We start from the raw sequence: 23,538 nt of genomic DNA on the forward strand, positions 1-23,538 counted from the left end.
ATTTAAATGTGTTATTTTAAAATCTAACACGATCGTGCCGACGTAGCTAAAAATATAATAAAAAGAATCTGGAATGAATAGAATAAATTATATTGTTACTTGGATTTTATCCGGAGGAGGCGCTCGCAGCGCAATTGTGGGGAGTGTGCAAAGAGGAGACGTGCGCTTGCACCGAGAACCGTTCCTTATTCGTTTCTTTACCTGCAGTCTTAGAAGAATTGGACCTTCCGATCTCCACACCCCTCCCTATGACTGCAGCAGACAAATAAAAGGGCAGCTGAATCAACACCTTCAGTCGAAGGGGCAGATTGCGGCGGGCGGCGCCTTTTAATGTGACAAATTCTCCCTTATCAGGTAGTTCACCGGATGGAAACATTCCAACAATGAGTTGTTATCAATTCCGATTACACTTTTCGGCGGGAAATTTTCAATCGGCTGCGCAAACAAAGGACGCGGGCTTTAGAGGCGCCGTCAACAAACTTGTTGCTTGGCCTCGTGTGTTTTTTATTCGCCTACTGTTTACCTAGTCATGTGATTTGCATACTAAAGGTTGTCTTTCGTTTTCAGGTAGCTCATGTCTCAGGGTGGCTACGGCAAGGCGCCGACCGTCGGCGCCACGACGGCGGCCGAAAACCAGAGACTCCTCGGGGACAACCGGCGCACAAACGGACTTGTACAGAGGGTCAACAATGATGGTATTATTATTTTAATAATTTATAATATTACTATCTTATTATTTCATATAAGAAGTATTTAATCTACTTAAAATGTTGTTAAAATTTTATAAAATTTTAATAGTTGAAATCAGGTTGAAATATTTTTTTTTTACTGATGTCTCTTGAATTAATTAAAAATCCTTGTTCACCATAAAATATTTTCTATACAATATACCGACAAATGATTAATAAAATTTTATTTCAAGAATTGAAGTAGGTTAGGGAGTATAAAGAAAACAAAGTTAGGATAACCTTGCTTGTTTACATTGTATTGCATTGATAGGATTTCATTGTTTACTTGTAAAAAAAGACATCAATCATATAATTCATAATATAAATTTTTAGAATGGTTTTATTTCCTACGGATTAAATATAAATAATATTTTATTGAAAATTTCCTTGCTACCTCAAAACAAGGAAATATAATTTTTTGCTTGTTTCGTTCTCTTCGTAAAAAATGTAACCACAGAGAGGAGAGACTTCCACTTTCCTCGTATTTTGGCCTTTGATATTTTCCCAGACATTTATAATGGGGAGCAATATTTGCACGAATCATGAAAGAACCCTCCTTGTTGCCTCGTGTCACCACGAAGAACACGTAAACACGTCTGAAGATTCTGACGCTATTTTACTGTCTCTGACATATTTTAATATTATTATCTCTGGCGAGGCACGAGATAAGTTTCATAAATCAAACTTCAAAGAGACAAGACGGACAATTCCATTCTAAATTTAATTAGGACAACAGTATTTAACGCTTAGATTTCTTGAACAAAAAATATAAAATTATTGAGTTGAAATTTTTGTGGCCTCCCACACTAGCGGAACCAATTCTTCTGTTCTGAATTATATTAAACCAAAAAATTAATCACTGCCAATTTAGAATCAAATTTCTTCCTATCCGTCTATACCACTATGAATTAAATTCTGGAAGCGGAGCAGACGAGACCAATTAAACCCAATCGGCTAGGGTCTGCGCGAGGTCGAGTTTTTCTTTTAGTATTTTTATTGACAGCAACAGGGGAGCGACTGCTGACGCGATTAGGCATAATTCTTCTTCCCTAAGCAGAATGACGAAGTGCGACTCGCTATCTTAACGTGGGTCAAAACTCAAAGGCGACTAACCCGTATTAAACTTCATACGTCTTTGCATTGGGTACATAAAAAATGAATGATTTATGTTTTTTCTTCTAATATCAAGGCTGTGTAATTGAATAAATTTATGTCTGTGTAAAAATTTATCTTTTTTAATAATGCGCCATTTAATTTAATAAATTTTTAATTTTTTTATTATTGCTTCCAAATTATGAAAAAAAAAATTAAGTGCATTTATTTTGAAGGGAAACATTGGATAGTTGGAAAAGAAGGCGCCACCAAAAGATTTTGATCAGAAAAACCTATCTTTTAAAGTGGGCCTCTTTAAAGAACCTTTAATATATATAAATTAACATTATTAGCAAACGACAGGCAGCAAATTATGCAACAATGCAGTGTCTTTAATTATTTCGAACATTTTTTTTTAAATTATTTTCAATAAAATCTCCTTTTTGTCAATAATTTTGATAGGCCTAACCAGCATGATGAGATAAAGCTTTCTATTACTAAAAGACTTGCAAGATAACATTTCTTAAGATCATCAAGCGATTTCTAGATAACTTTTAGTTGCAAATGATGTATAATATTCTTTATTGATTTATCAGAGTTGACTTAGAGGCGATCGATGCCCATATCAAAGATCAAAGATACATCAAACAAAACAAAAAATAAGGAAATAAAGACTACTTTTTTACTTTAAAAATCCTTGTTTGCAACAATTTTGTTATATGCTCATAAGCAACAAAAATTTTATGGAGAATGTTTTACTATTTGTTCATTAATTTTGGTATAAAACATAAAAAAAATTATTCTTTCCTTTTTCTACAATTACGTAGTTTTATTTAGGATTTGTTTAATTAAAATTTTGACACAAGAAAACATTATCTTTACATTTCCTATTTCCTGTCAAAAAAAAAATAAAAAAAAAATGTCAGGAAGCTCGTTAACAAATAATCATCTATGAGACTGGCACCGACTTACATAACATTTTTTAAAAAACAAAATTTAAATCACTTTTAATCACTTGCAGGATCAATCTTAAAATATTCAAGTTGACTTTTCCTCTTCCAGAATAATGGGAAATTACTTGTCATGCTCTTCGGCAGATTATGATAATTAATCAGAGTGGTGGTTGGTGCCTAATGGTGCGTGCGTGTTTGATGGTTGCAGGCGGGGGCCGCGAGGAGACGCTGCGTCGGCTACAGGGGGAGGCCGTCGCCGCGCTCAACCCGCCAGTGAAGCTGACACCGAGCTGGGAGGAAAGCAACCTGCCCGACGAGGAGCTCAACTTCCGCGGTGTCACCATGGAGGTCGCCGACCTGGAAATGAACCCGCCTAAAGACAGGCATGTAACTGATTCCATATTTTATTTCTTTAATAACTTGATTAAGCTCATCCGTATCCGAAGTTTCATTCAAACCCTTTTTCATTTTGTTTTAATGCAGCATTTTTATATTAAATTTACTGCATTATCTTGATCTTCAAGTAGTTAATAAATGACGAGGCCGCTGTATTGCCTTGACTTGTTGTAATTTATTAAGTCCAGGTAAAGCCAACACTTTTCAATTAATTACTTACAATAAATAAACAAATACTCAGATTAATTGATTTAAAATGAAGTTATCCTTGATTTCCATAAACTGTTGAATTATAGCAAAAGAGTAAATCAAGACAATTTTAATTTATTTGAGTTATTTCAATCAGTAGAATTTCTGCCTCTTTCCATTGAGTAAAATCAAATGCAAATTAAACTTCAAGACATTTTTTTTGCAAAAAATGTTTCTCATTTTCTAAATTAAATTTAATATTTGGAATAACTTTTGATTGAGTTTTCCCCCTTGCTTGTGAACTCCACGCTAAACAAATTTAGATCAGTTGATTTGTTGCCGCGAATCAATCAAAGTTTATTAATAGACAGGAATCCATTTGTCAGAGGGAATTTTATTAGCCCGTCTAGCTTGGGATTGACGGGTACGGAGACGGATTCCTGTCGTCTGCGCGTCCCCCTGGTTTATTTTAGTCCCCTCAGGCTAAAGTAAAAATGCACTCGACTACTACACACGTCCCTCTCTTCAGACAGAGATTTCGATTTTTTCCTCCTTTGAATTGAGCTAAACGTGAAAAGGGTTGAAAGTTAAAACTGCGGAGGTTTCGGCAAACCGACTCAGAATTTATCTTTATCCCCATTATTAGGATTTTGAATTGTTTTCAACACGTGTTTGACCGCATAGTTGTAGAATTTGCGACAATCAGCGACAATCACTGCTTTTCTCAATCTCAAAAGTCTAAAATGTGGTTAATCTTTAGTTATTGATAAACCAATTGCCCCAATGCAACTCTTTCAAGAGCAATATTATTCAAATCAAACTTATCTTTTTTTATCTTGTCCACTCTGAAACCTGCGTCCTCGCAAGTCAGAATGTTCCTTTGTTTAGTGTTTGCGTTAATGGCACTAAAATTTAATCAGCGCAAAATGACGAAGGATTTTTTTGCTTAAAAAATGAACTTTAAATCAAAATTCTTTAATTATAAAAATTAGCTGAATCAATTATTTTATTTCTTTGCTGAGAGAATCCGTTGAATAATCTGAAACCGCGTCGAACTCTTGTTATCTCAAGGAAATTCTAGACGGATTTTCCGGCCGCGACTCGACTAGCGGAGACAATTTGCTTGCATTATTTGAGCGGCGCGGCGAACACGTGGTGCTCGCCATGTGTTTGGCCGCACGGGGTCCTGTAGTTTTGAGCGAAGGACAGGGTTGAGTTGCGTGCGCACACCACCCCTTGAGCTTGATCGATCAACGTCTCTCTGACTCACGCCCGTACTCAACCGGTTTTTTAGACAATAGAGCTCCGACCACGTGCTCAAATAAAATTCGGACAGAGATGAAAAGTAGGAATTTTTCTAGCAACCGCATTTCTATTAAAATCCGTGGAAACTCAACAATTTATCGCTATAGTTTAAAAAAAAATAAGGAGTATCCTATTTAATTCTACCCAAATATTGAAATTATTATCAAGATTTTTTTTTAAATTTAAAACTTTTGTTAAATTATTAGCTGTAATAAAATATATTCAAAATTGCTTGCATATCATCCAGCCGACAGGAAATCAATATTTCTTGCTGCAAAAAATTATCTTGAGAGCAGCTATCTGGCTTCTGTCTGTAAGAGAAGTCCACGTTTTTAAATTTGAGTTAATTGGATAAGAATAAAATTATGACACATTTTACAATGTGTCGCTAAAAGTGTTGGCCTGTAAAGAAAAGTCATCCATCAAAATGGGACACTTTAATTTTGAAAATTAGACAAATTTTGTTTTAATATAATTAATAGTTAATTTGTTAAATATTTAAAGATTAAAATTCATTAATTAACCATTTTTTTTTATTTAATCTTTTAAATGTATAGAAAACAATTTGGCAAATTTGAAAATCACATCTAATAAATAATAATAAAATACTATTTGATGAGCTTTTTTTGTCTCTTGTACTTGTTCCGTCGTCCTGCAAGTCAGTCGCTATCTTTAGCGCAAAAGACCGGTTATTTCTTACTCTCGGTGGGGTGGAAAAACCTACCCTGCTGATTAGTCGCAATTCGCAGTAGTTGCGATGAAGCAGCCGGTTGATCAAAGTCCGCTTATTGCGTGGCCGCAGCAGCGTGGCCGCCGCGCTCCGCTGGCCGCCTGCGAGGATGAATTCACCGGCAGTCCTGCTCGTCGACCTCCGACCAACAACGAGCAGCGCGCGGTGCCTCTCGAGAATGGTGTGGCCATCGGCAATGACGACCAACCACCCCTCGATAGGTCCGGAAATAGAGCCGGCTCTAATTATTTAATTTGCTCAATTACAAGAGTCAATTTCTTTTCTATTTTGCTTTCTTCAGAAGAAATTAATTGTCAAATTTATTTATTTTTCCCTCTCCTTAGTTTGAATTGTTGTAATTTAATTGAAATTTTCGTCATTTTGTGATTGCAGGTACAACTTGGTGTATTTTATCTTTTTGTTGCACGGAGTTGGCACTCTCATGCCCTGGAACATGTTCATCACAGCAAAAGAGGTTTGTTAAATATTGTATTCAAAAGCCTGTCAAAAATATTCATTAATTAGCTGGGTCACGTGGTGATAAAGTGGCCATGCCTCACATCGATCCGGATTTAAAAAATTAATATATCAATTTTTACCTTTGATTATCTGAATTTAAAATCTTTTAAAAATTCACTACAAAAAAATAATTGATTTTATTATTTTAATTGACTGATTGATTTTTTTTACTAAAAAATTTTATTTTACATTTTTACAGTACTTTGTTGACTACAAACTGAGTGAAGATTACACGGGTGTCAAAACAGAACTTGCCGCGAACTTCTTGGCATACGTCGGCCTAACTGCACAAATTCCGAACGTGATTTTCAACTGGGCCAACATTTTATGGCAGGGCAAGGGTGAAAGCCTCACCACCAGGGTGGTCTGGAGTCTCGTCATCGAAGTCATCATTTTCATTCTGACAGTTGTGCTGGCCATGGTCGACACCTCGACTTGGCCGCAGACCTTCTTCATCGTCACCATGTGTTCCGTGGCAGCTCTTAACAGTAAGGATTTTTTTAATTCAACAAATTTGAGTGTAATTAATTTTTTCAAATTTTTTAGTGGCAAACGGTGTTTATCAGAACACGGTCTATGGCATGGCAGCTAAACTGCCTTTCAAGTACACAGGCGCAGTTGTTTTGGGATCGGTGAGTTAAAAAAAAAAATAATAATAATAAAAATTACAATTTTGCATAATTATTTTATATTTAATTTAAGTATTGATTGAAAAAAAAGTTAACTTAGATCAAATTATTGCTTGTAATTTATCCCAATTTTAGGGGAAATAATTTTAAAATAATTTATTTTATCGACGGAAATTTTTATAAATAAATTTTCAGAACATCAGTGGCACATTCACCTCTCTTGTGTCCATCATCTCACTTTTGATTGCTCCTGATCCACGAACAGCAGCCATTTACTACTTCATCACAGCCCTTTTTATCCTCCTTGTGTGTTTTGACACCTACTTTGCTCTGCCGCTCAATGTGAGTTGGAGCTTTAAATGGATTATGTAGAGCTTAGATTTTAATAAATAATTTTTTGTTCAGAGGTTTTATCGGTACCACGAGATGGTGAACGAGAAGGAGCAGCAGGCGCGACGTCGCGCCAACCTGGGTCAGGTGACCAACGCACCGCTGTGGCCAATCTTCAAGCAGTGCCTGCCACAGCTTTTCAACATTTTCTTCACCTTCTTTGTCACACTTTCCATCTTTCCGGCAGTCCACGCTGGTAATTAAAAATTGTTTTATTTGTGACAGTGATTTTTGCGGGCTTCTTGATTTTGCTTCTGAAGCCATAGATTTAAGTTCATTGGTGAAACTACTTGAATGCTTTAAAAGTTTGCTAAAATATTAAGTATTTTTTGAATAACTTAAAAATTAGAAGAAGAGCTAGACATAGTTGTTTTAAATTATATTTTAATAATTCAACTAGATTAATTATTTATATTTTTTTTAAATTGCAGACATTAGGCGCTTCGACATGGATTTCTTTATCAGTGAAAAGTTCTTCACTGAAATAACGTGTTTCCTCACGTTTAACCTTTTCGCCATGATTGGCTCGATGACCGCCTCTTGGTTCCCATGGGTAAGTTTTATACTGAAATCATCTAAAACATCTCACTGAAAAATCATTTATGTCAACAGCCTGGTCCGAAGTACCTGGTCGTACCAGTAGTTTTGCGCGTCTTCTTCATTCCCTTTTTCATTGTGTGCAACTACCAACCACTTGGCGGCCGCCTCTTCCCTGTTCTCATCACAAGTGACTGGGCATATTGGATCGCAGCGATGCTTCTCGGCATCACTGGTGGTCACTTCAGTGCCCTTGGCATGATGTACTGCCCTAGGTGAGGACCTTACATATCATTTAAAAATTAAAACAGTTAATTATAATTGTGTATAATAATTATTTTTTGAAAAAAAAAACTAAATTCAAAAACGTTCCATCCTTCTTCCAAAATTTATCAGTGGGATTATTTTTGAAATTCCAAATTTATTTGTAGTTCAATCCAAGCACTAAAATATTAAAATTTTACTTTTTCAGAATGGTGGAGCCGCAACATGCTGTACGTGCTGGCATGTTGGGTGCTGGTTTCCTCATCACAGGCATATTCTCAGGAATTCTCTTCACAATCTTGCCACCTATCTTTGTCAAAAATGTATCATGGCCTGTGTAGTCATTGTTGACATCAATACGCCCCATCTTTAAATCACCCCCCTTTCACATAATTGGGTTTTGGACCTCCACACCTTTTTAGCATTATTGTGATTATTTTTGCAAAATTACTCTCACTAATCACAAAATCATGTATTAGGGGAACAATTTATTATTGAAAAATGGCTCATTACTGGGGCTACGGGGGCTCTTATTCTTTTAGCAATTGACCTGAAAAATGCTTCATATTACTCTTCTATGATTTTTCATCAACTATTTAGTAATAGGTGCATGATTTATGTTTCTGCAATGTTTTTAATATTTAAAACATACTATTATGGTCTTAAAAAATTGACATTGATTATATTTCGAGCTTTTTGATGCATTGTTAAATGTATACTTGAATCTTTTGTAATTGGCTACTTACCAAAATCGTTTTTACTCAACTGTTATTCCAAAGTATCAATTTTGAATTGTTAATATTTAATTTTACGTTTTAAATCCTGCCAAAGTTTCATATCAAATTTGAACGTGAATTTTTGAAGTCGATGAAAAGAAGTCTTTTTTTTAAATTTATTCAGTTTTTTCTTCAAAAAGGAGACAATAAAAACTGAAGCAGTGCCAATGCAACAGAGCAGAAACTTGTACATATTTAGTGGAATTACACACGGGACTGTTGTGCACGCACTCACACAATTGCCTTAACTCGCATGCTTTTGTTTTTATCGTCATGAAGTTGTGCGTTTTTGTATCGGAAAAACTTTATTCAGGCAATTATCGGAAAATGAAGTGGTGTATTGTTTTATCTACTAAACGTGCGAATCACTGTATTGTAACTCGGTTGTTATCTGCTAGTATTCAACAGCATATTGCTCATGCAAACATTATACTTATTGACACAGAATAAAACATGTAATTTTATTAATGAACTTCATATCTTAATTTGCAAATTATACCTCAGATTAAATATTAAAAATTCAAAGCTAAGTAACTAAAATATTTTGTAACACTGCATTGAGAAAGTCGTAATTTTCAGTCATTTTTTAATCGGGGGTAAAAAAAATATGCATAATTTCTTAATACAACCGGACTTTATTATCCAAGTGAAATAAAATCAACCACATGTCCAATTTCAACAAATTGTAAATATATATAACTGTGATTTTCTCCAATCACACTTGTATTATTCTAATTAAAATTAAGAGACTCTATTATATATTTTATTCACATTTTTCAATATAATATAATTACAAAAACTATGGGACAACATTTTATTAATCCTAAAACGTTTATGCAGTGTTGTATTGTACGCCTATAGAAATGCACAAATAAAAGCGTCGCCGTAGAATCCGCGACGCGAAAATTGTCAATGTCTTTTTGCACGTGTGGCAGGCGACGGGGTGTCACTCCCTGGCGAGGGCACAGCCTTGTAGCAGAGCAATTTCAAGAAGAATTGTCGTCAGACGGGCAGGGTGCGTTTGGGGGCAGCGAGTTGTTGCTGAATCTGCTCGATCGACCTGCCCTTGGTCTCGGGCACAATCAGGACGACGAACGAGCAGCCGACCATGCACACGCCAGAGAAAAAGGCGAACGCCCCCGCCGAGCCAAGCGCGGCCACCAAACTCTGGAAGCCCTTGGTCACGGCGAATGCCAGCGCCCAATTAAAGGAGGCCACCAAAGCGCTGGCCGGACTCTTGGCTGACGCCGAAAACAACTCGCCCATCATCATCCACGGAATTGGTCCAAAACCAATCTGCAAGTAAAAGGAAAAATAATTATAAATTAAAACTGAAATTATGGAGGAATAAAAATAATTTTCCACCAAATTTTAAATATTCTATTTTCCCAAAAATTTTTAATTTCAATAAAATTTAAAATATTTGTACCTTATTGAATATATTTTAATGTAAAATTTTCTTACCGAAAAGACAACAATGTAAATTGCAACGCTGAGGACAGGAAGCCAATTGAGCCAGTCGGGCTTTTCCTCTCCGGCATCCACCGTGTAAGCAAACGAAAATGAAAGAGCGGCCAAGCATACGGCCATGGCGGCGGCCGAGAGCAGCAGGAGAGGTTTGCGTCCAGCCTTGTCCACCATCATTGTGGCGCACAAAGTGGCCAAGACCATGACCCCAGCGATGACCACGCTGGCCACTCCGGGCGAAAGGGCACCGCCAGCCTCTTTGAAGATGGAGCCCGAGTAGAAGACGACGGCGTTGATGCCGGACAGTTGCTGGAAGGCCATCAGGCCCAGGGACACCAGCAGGGCGCGTCTGGTTGCGGCGTCCGAGGCGAGGGTCAGCAAAGTGCGACGGGCGGAACCGGCGTCTGAAGCGTCCGCTTCCTGCGCCGCTGATTGAAGGATCAACAGCTCCTTCTGGACGTCACAGCCCTTTCCACGCAGCCACTGAAGAGAGTTTTCTGCCGCAAATTTACGACCCCTAAAACACAAATTAAAAAAACAATAATTAAAAAGGAATAAAATATGAAATTTACTAATTTTGTAATGTTAAAAATGTTGACTTGAAGTTAAAAAAAAATACAATATTTTCCATAGAAAAAATGCTTTGTTTTGCGTACTAAACTTTTCTATTGCATACAAAATAGTTCAATAAAACTATTATTTTTCCCCGAATAGGGAAAAAATTAAATTTGATTAAATTCTGTAAAAAAAAACATATTGTTTTTGTTTTTTAATATTGTAATATAAAATTGAAGATTGAAAATACCTAATATCATTTGCTATTTACTTGCGCACGTATTTAAATATTGGCTTTGGTCCATTCCTTTAAATTTTATATAATATTTATACGTTTTTAGAATGGAACTTTGTTTTATTTTTCTCACTTAAAATTTTAAATATTATTATTATTATTTTGTGTTGAAATGTGTAATTTTTCAAGATACTAATTTTGTTATGATTTCTTATTTAAATATGTCTCTGTAAAGTTCTTTTACCTTGACAAAAGGAACTGAGGTGTTTCAGGCATCCAGGCAAAGGTGATGGCGAAAACTGCCGGTACCAGGGCGCAGGTGAAGGCAAAGCACTCCAAGGGGGCCCAGGCGCCGATCACATAGGCGAAGAGAATGCCGACGACCAGCTGCAGTTGGAAGAGAGTGCCAAGGGCCCCTCTGCACTTCTGTTCGGCGATTTCGGCGCAGTAAACTGGCGCCGCAACGCTGACGGCGCCGGTGGCGAGGCCGCCGATGAAGCGGCCGACGTAGAGGACGCCGACGGAGCGGCCGAGCGCCACCATCAGCCATGACGTCAGCAGGGGCAGCGACAGGAAGGCGAGGAATCGTTGCCGGCCGAAAAGCTGGCTCAGGGCGCCTGCAGGGGCTGCACCCAGGAGGGCACCTAAGGTCAGCAGGGAGCCGAGCCATGAACCTTCGTCAGCAGTCACAGGGAGGGGAGAGTTTTCGGCCTGAAGAAGTGGAAGGGCAGGTGATGACCAGCCCAGGATTGTCCCCGCCGAGAAAGCACTCAGGGTAGCTGTTGACAAAATGTAAAAGACCAATTAATTATTATTTTTTTAACTACATAGTTAAAGTTGGAATTCCATTTATTGGTATAATTTTTATGATAATCGATTAACTTATGTTACATTAGATTTCTTATTAATTTTTTGTATGAGATTATTCGTAGCATAATTTTATTGTTTGCATTTTTCTCAGTTTAAAATGTTATCATTTTGTGTAGTGAACTAAAAAAATTTGTACTTTTAATCAATAATGAAGCTATTTTTTATTTGTAATTATAATAATTTATATCGAAAACGTATTAAATTTTAAGTGCTTACATAATTTTAAATTTCTTTTATTATTACTTTTTTTTATCATAAATTTTACTTTTGTTAATAATCCAATATTTGATTGGCACAAATATTTTATTAATTTATTATTGACACAAAAGCTAAAACCTTGAATTTAATTAATTTTAACAACCATTATTTACTGTCTTCTGCAATCTATGGTAAGTATTTCATCATGGAAATGACATGTCAACTTTCAAATTTACTCAATAATTCACGTTAAATATCAAAATCAACAATGTAAACCTTTTACAATTTTCATTGAAAACCCATTTTTTACTGTTAATCAATCGATTTCTTCTTGTCGTGATTCATTTTCCCCCAAGTGTGGCATCTGCTTTCCATTTTATAATATATTTTTTATTACTCAAGTTAAATCACACGACCAAAGATCAGTCGACATTATGTACTGGAGCAATCGGCCAAGGCGAACCACGTGTGCACCACCGCGTGGACCCCAAGAATGGAATCTGTTCAAACCCATGGTGATCAGCATTTCCACACGTGCCCTCCCACACATTTTTTTACTCATTGATATGAAAATCAGCTTGAAAAAATTATTCATTCATAAATTTGAATTTTCTATCCCTCCAATCATATTTGAGTTTCTAATTTTCAGGTGTCTATGAAAATTTTCCACTGCAGTTTTGCAAACGTGTGAAATCCACCGGTGCTAATAGAATATTAAAACAAAAGAGTAACCGTGATATCAGAAGGAAGCCTGGCGGGGCACGTGACGAGCGTGAAAATTAGAACTTTCAGAACTTAATACATTTAGCAACGCAAATGTTAATTAAACATAAATTCCGAGACTAGTGCGCAGTTGTCTCGTGCTGATTGGCAGACACCCTGAATCGCAAGCGCTTTTTATTCAACCTGCAGAGAAGGTTTTGTTTAATTTTCAAAGTGGTTTTTCTGATTAAAAATTTTTATCAATATTTTGATGCATATTCATTTTACCCCAAAACATTTTATTTTCAATTAAATTGATAGTTCATTTGCACACGAAAAAAATTCTTAATTTTTATATTTTCTTTTATTTTTTTTTTCAATCCGATGTACTGTTATTCATAATAATTAAAGTCAAAAGTAGTTAAAATTGATAAATTCCTTTCCATTTTTTTTTTTCATTTTTTCGAATATCATAGATTTGGAATAATTTCAGGTCGCAAATAAAGTTTGCAAAAATTGCAGCTTTTAAAATAGTTTTGTTGGGATGTCTACGCCATTAACAAAGGACGTCTCACTCTGTCGCAGAGTCTCTCTCAAGGTGCCAATTTGTTGCTAGCGCGCGAAATCTACACCGGCCGCGCCAGTTAAAAATAAAAATTAGCCGCCGCGGCGCCGAACGGTTGCGAATTCCTCTGGTGCGCGTCGGTTGATGTTCGAGACGCAGTTCAATTTCAATTTCGGTGTCGGCTTTGATGATGAAGAGTTTATAATATAATAAAAGCTGACCATCAAAATCGACAATAACTTTTGGCACCGTGGCATGAGCAGAGCTGCTGCTGGCCCGATTTCAAAATAAAGGTCCGAGGTCGAGATCATCATCAGATCATTATTACGTAATTAAATTGGCAGAATATTTTAAAAAATAAAAATTTCAAATAAATATATTGTTTAATATTTTCTAGGTAAAATTTGTTAATTTTACCTATATAATCTAACAAATTAAACAAAGTTTTCAAAGGAAATTTTAACGTCTTAATTTTTTTTAATATACAATGCTTGAATTTCAAAATTTAATTCATTTATTTGAATTAAATATTCATATAAAATATATATTCTCCCTTCTTCTATATTCATTTCGAACTATCGACATCAATGTTGGCTATTTAATTTTTTTTTTAATTCCTATAAAAATCTTGAAAACTTTTTTAAAATCTGTCGATTTAGAATTTTTATAAATATTTTTGATTTTCTTTCTTTTTTGGAAAAAAAAACACTGCATACCAAGGATGGCTGCGAAGTACTGGGTGGTTGTGCTGCTCCTTTCGGCACTCGAGTCGCAGCTGCTGTTGGACGAAGATTCGTCGTCGGCGGGGCCGGCAAGGGCCGTCAACGCCGTGCGGCTGTTCTCCTCGCGCAGGATGCGTCCCTGTGGCCCGGTCATCGTTGAATGATGATGAGCCCGCGACGGGCCCCCAGAAGCACAACTCGCCTTTGCTCCCCACGCGCGCAGCCGCTCGCCCTCTCTCCGAGCTGCCAAGACCGGAATCGGTGCCAAATAAGCTCTCGCATCATTGGGGACCAAAATTTGCTGCTTGGAAATGGGACATCAATCTGTGCAACATCTTCATTTCCTTTCTCCTATTAAACAATTTCAGAATAACTAATTCAATCATTTTTTAAATAAATATTGTAATTTTATTGAAGATTTGAAAAATTATCCCACTTTTATTTAGTTTGAGGAAAATAATTTATTTACAATTGTATGGATTTTAGAAAGAAATTTAATTTATACACGCTATTTTTCTTCTGAAATATTTTAAATTACGTGTCATGGGAATGGCAAGAATTTTTTGCTGTCATTGACCTCTAAATTCTTCGTCATACTCCTATATATGAGAATGGCCTTTGTGACATTTTTCAACTCTTGTGCTCGAACAGAATCTGCAAAATGCGGAGAAAGAAATGTCAACAGGACACAAAAAATACAAACTCTTACAAGAATTTACAAACTCTCTCTAGCAAAATTTAATTTTGTAATAAAGATTATTCACGATTTTTCACAATCAAGGGTAATAACATGTTTTAATTGATAACAAAAAAACAGTTTTATTCCTCATTATACTTATATAAAATGATCTAAATATTGTTTTATTACGGAAAAAAAAGTATGTCGAAAATTTAATTTTTCTTTTATCTCCGTTTTTCATAAAATGTAATATTCAAAACAGGATTCTGGCTGTGACCTTGTCTCTCAATGTCAACTTAAAAGTCTTCAGCTCGTGAAGTTTCTGATGTTATAAAAAAGGGTTTATTTTAATAGCCCAAGTCTACACTGATTCTCATTTAATTAAAATTCTTGCATTATTTTAGTCCTTTTGTAATCTACTGTCAAATCCAGACAAAAAACATGCACGTTACTTATTTTCCATATTATTCAAGACCGCGTTAATCTCAAGGTTGATTACAAGCAGTTCAAGCCCAAGGTTGAGCACGGGTCATTTTTTTTCTTTCTTGTTTCTCGTATTTTCCACCCAAGATATTCCGCACAAAACTGTATATGTTAAATTAAATTAGTTTAGAATATTAAACTACATTTTAAAATTCAAGAATTTAATTTTGCCATTTCATGACCTATAATATTGCAAAATTTCAAACTAAAATAGTAATTAATTGCTAAAATTTTTATGCCCATAGTTCTAAAAATTTTAGGTAATTTTAAAATTTTAAACCGAATGAATTAATATTGTGTTGGTCTTGGCTTTGATCTTCCGCGACAGCCGAGGGCGGAATTTATTTGTCACGTGTTTGCACTCGCTGATGAGTTTTGTACGCAGATCTTATAAAGACGCTCGGAGTCGTCGGACTTTCTGTACCTATGCCCCAGAGATACTGTTCATGTAATAGCTATAATTATCATATTTTGCATGGTAAAATTGCAATAAAAACTAATTTGGCATACAAATCTAGATATTCTCTCATAACTGTTTATCAATTCCTCAAATATTTAAACTATGTTAACTATGTACTTAAAAATCAGCCAGATGAATTACAAATTTAACTTTTCTTGTAACTGTTGTAAACTGAATAATGCGGTCATTTATTCGTAAAATAAAATAGCATAAAAAGTTTATTATAGGTACTTTTTTCCTTGAACCTGTTCAAATTTGTTATTTAAAAAATTTATTTCAATGATGAAGAACTTTTTTATTTTGAATATTTTTAATTTTCATACTCTGGTCACTTCTTGAAATTTTGCAATTTTCTTCTGGGTTTAAGCATGAGAAATTACTTTTTTTACCCAGGAAACTTGGTAAAAATTTCCTCAAAAGAAATCATTTTGACTTCAATCAAATTTTAGAAATATTTTAAAATTAAGGGTTCGTTGACCTCAAAATGTGCAAACCAATAAGGAAGCACTTTCTCTGAGTGAATAAGAACGATGAGAAAATCCAACTAATACCTACTTGCGTTCCTTTGCTGGATTTTTTTTTATAATTTACTATGTATGTGATTATACAATTAAAAAAGTGAGAGATGCGCAGTTAAGTGCTGATTGCGGTGTTTACCACATAGGGCGCTATTTTAGTCGCTTTAAGGGGCACGACCGCCGACGTCACGGAACCTATTTCGGCCGCGTCCTTTTCGTCCTCTAGTCGACACTCACCCCGTCGTCAAAATCACGCGCCTCCGGTCTCATGCCTACGCCTATTAAAAATAAATAAAACACACGAACTAGAATATAAACTCCTCTAGAAAATTGCAGGCCTGCTTGTGTTCAGACTTGCACGTAGGACACGCATCTCAATTTAGATAGTCTAGCTAGGTCACATGAAATAATTAGAATTCGGCTCTAATTAAAAAAAAAACAATAAGTTTATCAGCAGGAATAAAGATGAATAAAAAAAATAATAAAAATAAAATTATTGGAAGCAATCAAAATGTTTTCTTAAAATTAAAAAAAAGAGGTTCTAAGTTTGTTTATTAATGGAGAGACTAGACAAAATTAGTTATCTCACCATCAGGTGGAATAAAATAAAATTACTCTCAGTGTAATTAAATAATTAAAAAAAAATCTTTTATTCGAACCATTTTTTAATTATTTCTGCCATTAAAAAATTTAATTCTTAGCATTTTAACTACATCTTCATATTTTAATTTTATATTACCAGAGATACTTTTGACATAGTGCAAATAATTTCATCAGTTTTGACAATTGTATTTCTTACGTAACAATAACAGTTTATTGGTAAAAACGAAAATTCAAAAATTATAATTATTGTTCCGACAAATAAATAGCAAGTTAATTTCTACCGAATTTAGTTTTTTGCTGGATTCGCTTAAAAAATCGAGCACTTTCAATTTGTCATGTATTATGTTACGTATTCACGGAAAAAAGCTTTTGTAACTTGTGTTATATTATGTACTGCTGACAGAGGACAGGAGCAGCCGAGATAGTGGCGTGACCCTCTTGGTATCGCGCGTTCTATGGGGTCAAACGTTGTCGCCGTTTCCTATCTGTCTCTGTGCACAGCGATAACCCCTACACAAGGCGCAGCAGCGCGATTTCAGTTTTTAATTAATGGCGCCGTGTAATCAGCAGAAAAAATCACAGCGTTCAGCAAAACATACCCATTTCTTACCAGCTGCTATGCGATTTATGTACAAAAAACTTAACTTAGATATCATATTTCATTCAAATATATTGAGAGGAAATCAATTTGAATTTATAACTCTTTGTGTGGTTAAATTTTTGTGCAAAATAGTTGTAAAATTATGGGAATATATTATAACCAGATTAATTAAAGAAAATATCAATAACTTGAAATTTGAACTATAAAATCACTGAAAATTTTATGCTGTTATACAAATTTATATACTGTGCCTCTACATACTTTCCATGACAACTTTAGCTAATTATGAAGTATGCAATGGAAACCCAAAAATAATATTTATCTTGTTAACTCTGAACAGACGTAATTAATCATCTCAATGCCCTTTAAACAAGTTTGATTATAAAAAATCACTTAATCACTTGGGTGCAAAGTGACTCAACCTTTGCTTGACAACCGAAAATTATGTAAAAATTTGCTTTAACTCAAAATTCAGGAAAAAGTGTCAGGCGGAGGGCTCGGCGGGCGGCAACGACCTCAACTCCAATGTCTGCCGCGATCTGATGGAGGCTCGGCGGAAGGGACACGCGACTCAGAGGCGCCTTCTGCAGAATCGCGCGATCCACCGGCACCATAAATTTGTCCCAGGACCGGATTTGCTTCTTCTCAACAAGGCGACCGACTCAACTGCTATAAAAAGGAAACTCTCCACGCCCAAGTTCCACTCGTTTTTGATCGATTTTTTTTTTATCTTTATTTTGCTGTGGATATTTTTTTGTATTATTATAAAGGAAACAAAAATATATAGTTTTAAAACTTCTCACAGTAATTATTTTTCACAAATGAAATGAATCAATAAAGTAATATAGAATTAAAGTTTTCCAATTAAATGGTATCAGGTATTTTTTGCCCCACTTTTAACCTATCTTGATCCGTCTTGGTCATAAAAATATGGATTTTGATGCGTGAATGGGATTAAAATAATTTTTATATAAAGCTAAAACGGTTTTCTGCAAATAGTTTTTTTACTTTGTAAATTTGATTGGAGTTGCATCATTTCGCATACATATTAACTTTTCGAATTTTGATTGATTTGGTAATAATTGTTGTATAGATTGTTTGTTGTGGCGCTCAAATGGGTCACCGCGCACTTGCAATTAAAATTTGCGTACGCGAATCGCGTGACGCTTTCGCCTCGGCGGGAGTGAAATGTATGAAACAAAATAATCGGAGGCTTATTCGTCCGTCTATTTTCAGGCACACTTATATATTGTTAGCCATCGACGGGGAAGAGGAAAGGGTATATCAGCTAAAGGGGCCCGCCTTGGCTTGCTGTTTATGTTGTTGACGCGACGCCAAATGGACCAGTTTAGATTATAAAGGTCACATTCGCAAAAATTTTGTTCTTAAAAAATCAGCAAATTTAATTAAATAAATTTAATTTTCTTGTAAAAGACTGTAGATTTATTAAATACATAATTAATTATAGGATTTTTAAATATTTAAACCTTTCTGAAAAGTTGAAATGCAAATAATGAAAAAATAATAATATGCAGTTTCTTCCACCTAATCATTTCTGTCATCATCGCAGCAGCATTAGCATTAAATTTGCTCAATCAATTGGCTTGGCACTTCATTTAGGAGGCGGCGAAAAACTGGTTTCTAAAAATCCTCATCTCTCCTCTCGCTGTTCCGGTACAAAATTAATGCAGCCTTGGGGCAAGATTCGCACGGGCAGAGCGTGAGCAACACGTGATTGTGTCATCACGTGTCGCTAAACACTGCCCATGTTAAAATCTGCGTTTGTTATGTAACCGCACGTTTGAACCCCAGAGCAAAATCGTTCTTCCTCAACAGATAAACTGTAGCGCCGACTTACTTGTCGCTTCTTTGTTGTTGTTCGTATTTTTTTTTTATGCATTAAAAGCTTGAAGCAACAAAAGGTGTTTCGCAATTTCACATTACAGAATCTAGAGGAAACATAAAATAAAAAAAATCCATTCTGTTGATTTAGGTAATCTTAAAAGTGCTTAAAAGATGGAAATTGAAAAAAAGTATTTCTTTTTATAAAAAGATGATCCCCATTGTTTTTTTCTACTCATTTATTTACTTAAAAACTTTAATTTTAAATATTGAAAAAGGAAAACCTTACCCGCGTTTCATTCAGATCTTTTTACTGCTGATCAAAGTTAACTCTAGAAATTCTAAAGAACCGTCCACGGTGGCAGCACCAGATAGCCCACCCAAAATCAAAGGCGCTGTTTTTTAGCAGTTAAACATAGTAGAATTATGCATAAATTTACTTCCTTATTGCATAGAGTTTAATAGTAAAATTTTTAACTATAAATTTCGGCACCTATAATTATACTTTTTCAGTCTCGTGAATAAATTACTAATTAAAAGGCATAATATTAATGTTTCGCTTTTTTTAAACTCGTCATTTCCCTTTTTGGCTCACCATACTATTTGTACTTGAACAAGCCAGTATAAGATTTTTCTTTGAATTAATGAATTTCTTTTGCTATATGTGAGTTTTATTTTATATTGATTTACTAATTATTGAATTCTTCCCTTATCTATGGTGCTTTGCTTACATAATAATGGCCGCACTTTAAACAACGGTGCATCCAATACATTATACGGAGGTGGGACATATTGAAGAGGACCATGAATTTTTTATCGGCATATGATAAAAAAAATCGAGCGTGAGTGTTTGGTTTGGATTGTTTGACTGTCCGAATCTCCCAGTTTGAGGGGAGCATGTGATTTTCGGCTCCGTAATCGTTGATCATAATAAAAAATTAGGTGAGTTATGTTCATATTCTGATACATTTTACAATTTAATAGGTTTTAATAAATCTCACTCCTCAAATATAAATCAATTAGCTTTTAACCACTATCTTAATTGACAATAAATAAGGGACTAATTATTTGCAAATAGCGGTAATCGGATTAGGCAACAAATCACGGCCACTGGTACGTTGAGATAAGAACTGAATGAGCGCCTTGATTGCTAGCCGCATTTGATGATAACGCGTTATACTTAATCCTCCATTGGCCCCATCGATCGTTTACAAAATTAAAAAAATTTGACCATTCACTCACTATTATTTTTGAAAAATATGAATTTGCCAATTATATTTATATTTCCTTTTTTTACTCAACTTCCTCTGCATCTTTTTTTTTGTAATTTATAAAAAAAACCTTTTAAAAAAAACCCTGAATTTTCTTTACAGAAAAACATCAAATCTAAACGTTTCAATCTTCAATCGCATTTTTGGAAATAAAAACTTGCAAAAATGGAGACGCGAAAAGTTTATGAAGAGACCTGTGAGGTGATGCTGCCGCAAAAGGATCAAACAGCGCTGCCACAAGGGAAAAAATTCCCACAATATGTTGTCGCTCTCATTGGTAACTATAAAACAGCGAGTGAAGAGTGTATAGTTTGCCATGATTTGCCATTCGTTGAAAAATTAGGATAAAAGTTTAATTAAATTTTATAAAAATCTGAAAAGTTCTCCTAGAAATTTTTTGCTGAAAATGAAAACTAAATTGATTTTTACCAAAATAAAATCTACTGTTCAAAAACATTGGATAACTCAAATTCACTTAATTTTTTTTTCAGCTCAGATTAAATCTGTTTCCATAAAATAAAGGATTTTAATTAATATAAAATAATACAAATGAATTTCAATAATTATTTTCTCTTAGTTATGTATTTTTTTTTTTTTTTTTACCATTTTAATTTAAACTGGAATTTTTTGCACAGCAACTCTGGGTTCCTTTTGTGCGGGTACTGTGATGGCTTGGACGTCGCCGACCCTCCCTGTGTTGATGGGCCCAAACAGCCCCTTGCCCATCACCGCCGAAGAGGGCTCGTGGATCGGCTGTCTGATGGCCGTCGGCGCCCTTTGCGGCGCCCTGCCGGCCGGCGTCGTCTCCGACAAACTGGGTCGGCGCCTCACCATGCAGATCGTGGCGGCGCCGCTGATCGTCAGCTGGGTCATGATCATCTTCGCACCCTCCGTCGGCTGGTTGTACGCGGCCCGCATCATCGCCGGCCTCGGCGTCGGCGCCGTCAGCGTCGTGGCGCCGATCTACGTTGGTGAAATTGCAGCCAGCGCCATCCGAGGATCGCTCGGAGGCTTTTTCCAGATGCAACTCACCATTGGCATTCTCTTCACCTACTTGTTCGGAGCCGTTTTAAGTTATCTCTGGCTCAACATCATCTCGGGTTGCATCCCCCTCGTTTACCTGGTTATTCTGTTTTTCGTCCCAGAAACACCTCAAAATCTCTTGTCAAAGTAGGTAAAATTGTGAGGAGAAAATAACAATTGATTCGAATATTTAGACAATTTTAAAATATTAGATAAAATGTAACTCTATTTTATTTCTAGTATTTTTTTAATTAAAAGTTTGTGATTAAAACTTTACTATAAAATTGTTCATTTATATATTAATTAAAATTTATCAATTTTTATATGAATTGCATGCGCTTTAAAATACTATTTGTAGATAATGTTATAATTATATTATATTTCTGTTATTTTTTTATGTGGTTTGTTTATGTACTTTTATTGAATTACTTTAATAATTTTAAAAATAAGATATCCTGATCATATTTAAAGATTTTAATTTTCTGCAGAGGAAAACGCACTGAAGCCGAGCGGTCTCTGCAACGTTTGCGCGGCGACGGCTGCTACATCACAGAGGAGCTGCGTCAAATGCAGACAGCGTTGGAACGTCAGCGTGCCGAGACCACCAGTCAGATGGAGGCCCTCAAGTCCATATTCAAGGAGAAGGCGTCGCGAAAGGCCCTGATGGTTGGACTTGGACTGATGCTGTTCCAACAGCTTTCCGGAATCAACGCCGTCATCTTCTACACGGTGATCATCTTTGACGCCGCTGGAAGCACCTTATCACCGAGCGTGGCCACCATCATCGTCGGCGTGGTGCAAGTGGTCATTTCCTTTTTGGCCCTACTTCTCGTTGACAGGTATGTAAATTTTTACCAGTTTCACATTCTTATCATGCAATGGAAAAATTTTCCATTAAGATCATTCAAAATGCTCAAATTTCAAATTCACCTCAAAATTTGCAGATATTTTATAATAATTAAATACTTAAAATTAAGCAAAATTCAAAATTAATTTCATCCCTATCTATAAAAATCAAGATTCCAGAAATAATTTCATTTTTTTCCAATTCAAATACTTTTTTATTACAAAAAACTTTACCTTTTCTACATTTATTGAAATTATTTGGATTTTATGATAACAAAATTAAATAATAATTTTTCTTGTTAAAATTTTTAATTCTGGATTTATTGTATGTATTTGATAAAAACTAAGAAGGCTAAATTTTGTTTTATAATTATTGTTAATAATTCCATCCACAGGGCCGGCCGAAGAATTCTCTTGATGATTTCGTCAAGCGTAATGGCAATTTGTCTGGCAGCTCTGGGTGTCCATTTCTACCTGTTGGACACTGGCGTCGACGTTTCAAACTACGGACTCATTCCTCTGGCCAGCGTGGTGCTTTTCATCATCATGTTCTCCCTTGGCTTTGGTCCCATTCCGTGGACGATGCTCGGCGAGTTGTTCCCAGCCAAGATCAAGGGAGCAGCGTCCGCCATGGCCTGCGTTGAGAATTATGTGCTCGTTTTCGTGGTGACCAAGACCTTCCAAGGGCTTCTCGAATCACTCGGATCGGCTGGCACCTTCTGGATGTTTGGCGGAATATGCATCGTTGGCACAGTTTTCGTCTTCTTCCTAGTTCCAGAAACCAAGGGCAAAACGCTAGACCAGATTCAGCTGGAGCTTGCTAAATAGAATAAAATCATTTTAATTAAATTTGATTTATTTTATGTATGTTAAATTTTATTGTTTACGTGCTAATTAATTTTTTTCAATCAATTTATTGAAAATTCAAATATCTTTATCATAATTTTTTTTTTTTATTAAAAACGTCCACAACCTTTAAAAGGGTTGTGCAATGCTTTCCAGTATTATATTATTTCTTGAAATTTTTTAGTAGGTTTAAAAATAAAATATTAAATTTATAAAATTGCATATTTTGGAATTATTATATTTTTCAATGCCCAATTTTGTTTTATCAATACAAGTAATTAAATAATATTGTTAATCTCGGTTTGTCTTATTTTCTAAAAATCAATTATAGCGGATCTCACAAATCAATTCTAATCTTTTTATTTCACGAATGAAATCGTAATACCAAACAACAAAATTACTTGAAGATTTATCATGATTCATGACACTTAATAAAAACCAGGCATTGCATAAAACTACGCGATTTATTTACCCATTCCTTCAAGTCGGCACTCCGCACATCTGCAAAGTACTGCAAGGTTGCCTATCTTAATTATGTGCAGGC

At 35.3% G+C, this 23,538-nt stretch overlaps 3 protein-coding genes across 4 annotated transcripts; 2 read left to right on the top strand and 1 right to left on the bottom strand.

The window, feature by feature from the left end:
• The first annotated feature begins 202 nt into the window (after window positions 1-202).
• Window positions 203-8,980, top strand: LOC132205711 (equilibrative nucleoside transporter 3). Of its 2 annotated transcripts, XM_059634963.1 has the most exons (11): window positions 203-354; window positions 568-695; window positions 2,982-3,156; window positions 5,787-5,868; window positions 6,112-6,400; window positions 6,459-6,544; window positions 6,737-6,883; window positions 6,947-7,127; window positions 7,363-7,484; window positions 7,544-7,743; window positions 7,941-8,980. In XM_059634963.1, exons 2-11 carry the CDS (start codon window positions 575-577, stop codon window positions 8,071-8,073), a joined length of 1,536 nt encoding a protein of 511 aa, XP_059490946.1. In that variant the 5' UTR covers window positions 203-354; window positions 568-574; the 3' UTR covers window positions 8,074-8,980. The 2 variants fall into 2 exon arrangements, with proteins under 2 accessions (XP_059490946.1, XP_059490947.1); XM_059634964.1 differs by lacking the exons at window positions 203-354; window positions 568-695; window positions 2,982-3,156 and adding an exon at window positions 5,406-5,614.
• Window positions 8,981-9,123: 143 nt separating this feature from the next.
• On the bottom strand, window positions 9,124-14,000 carry LOC132205712 (facilitated trehalose transporter Tret1-like). The gene is made up of 4 exons (XM_059634965.1): window positions 13,817-14,000; window positions 11,010-11,544; window positions 9,973-10,492; window positions 9,124-9,804 (listed from the first exon to the last, which is right to left on the bottom strand). The coding sequence occupies exons 1-4, from the start codon at window positions 13,974-13,976 to the stop codon at window positions 9,511-9,513; spliced, it is 1,509 nt and encodes a 502-aa protein (XP_059490948.1). The 5' UTR covers window positions 13,977-14,000; the 3' UTR covers window positions 9,124-9,510.
• A 5,812-nt stretch (window positions 14,001-19,812) lies between these two features.
• On the top strand, window positions 19,813-23,218 carry LOC132193191 (facilitated trehalose transporter Tret1-like). Its single transcript, XM_059613671.1, has 5 exons — window positions 19,813-19,950; window positions 20,382-20,556; window positions 20,915-21,449; window positions 21,791-22,141; window positions 22,544-23,218. Exons 2-5 carry the CDS (start codon window positions 20,445-20,447, stop codon window positions 22,974-22,976), a joined length of 1,431 nt encoding a protein of 476 aa, XP_059469654.1. The 5' UTR covers window positions 19,813-19,950; window positions 20,382-20,444; the 3' UTR covers window positions 22,977-23,218.
• The last annotated feature ends 320 nt before the right edge of the window (window positions 23,219-23,538 follow it).

This window comes from Neocloeon triangulifer, unplaced genomic scaffold, assembly GCF_031216515.1.
Source record: "Neocloeon triangulifer isolate White Clay Creek 2 clone unplaced genomic scaffold, ASM3121651v1 ptg000003l, whole genome shotgun sequence".
In the NCBI taxonomy this organism is placed as follows: Eukaryota; Metazoa; Arthropoda; class Insecta; order Ephemeroptera; family Baetidae; genus Neocloeon; species Neocloeon triangulifer.

Bases quoted from the DNA above. Each gene is read 5' to 3' on its own strand.
- LOC132193191 (XM_059613671.1), top strand. From the start codon at position 20,445: ATGGAGACGCGAAAAGTTTATGAAGAGACCTGTGAGGTGATGCTGCCG. The intron at 20,557-20,914 runs GTAACTATAAAA...TTTTTTGCACAG, and splicing joins ATATGTTGTCGCTCTCATTG to CAACTCTGGGTTCCTTTTGT. The intron at 22,142-22,543 runs GTATGTAAATTT...TTCCATCCACAG, and splicing joins GCCCTACTTCTCGTTGACAG to GGCCGGCCGAAGAATTCTCT.
- LOC132205711 (XM_059634963.1), top strand. From the start codon at position 575: ATGTCTCAGGGTGGCTACGGCAAGGCGCCGACCGTCGGCGCCACGACG. The intron at 3,157-5,786 runs GCATGTAACTGA...TTGTGATTGCAG, and splicing joins ATGAACCCGCCTAAAGACAG to GTACAACTTGGTGTATTTTA. The intron at 5,869-6,111 runs GTTTGTTAAATA...ACATTTTTACAG, and splicing joins TGTTCATCACAGCAAAAGAG to TACTTTGTTGACTACAAACT.
- LOC132205712 (XM_059634965.1), bottom strand. From the start codon at position 13,976: ATGACCGGGCCACAGGGACGCATCCTGCGCGAGGAGAACAGCCGCACG. The intron at 11,545-13,816 runs GTATGCAGTGTT...TTTTGTCAACAG, and splicing joins GTACTTCGCAGCCATCCTTG to CTACCCTGAGTGCTTTCTCG. The intron at 10,493-11,009 runs GTAAAAGAACTT...TTTGTGTTTTAG, and splicing joins CCTCAGTTCCTTTTGTCAAG to GGGTCGTAAATTTGCGGCAG.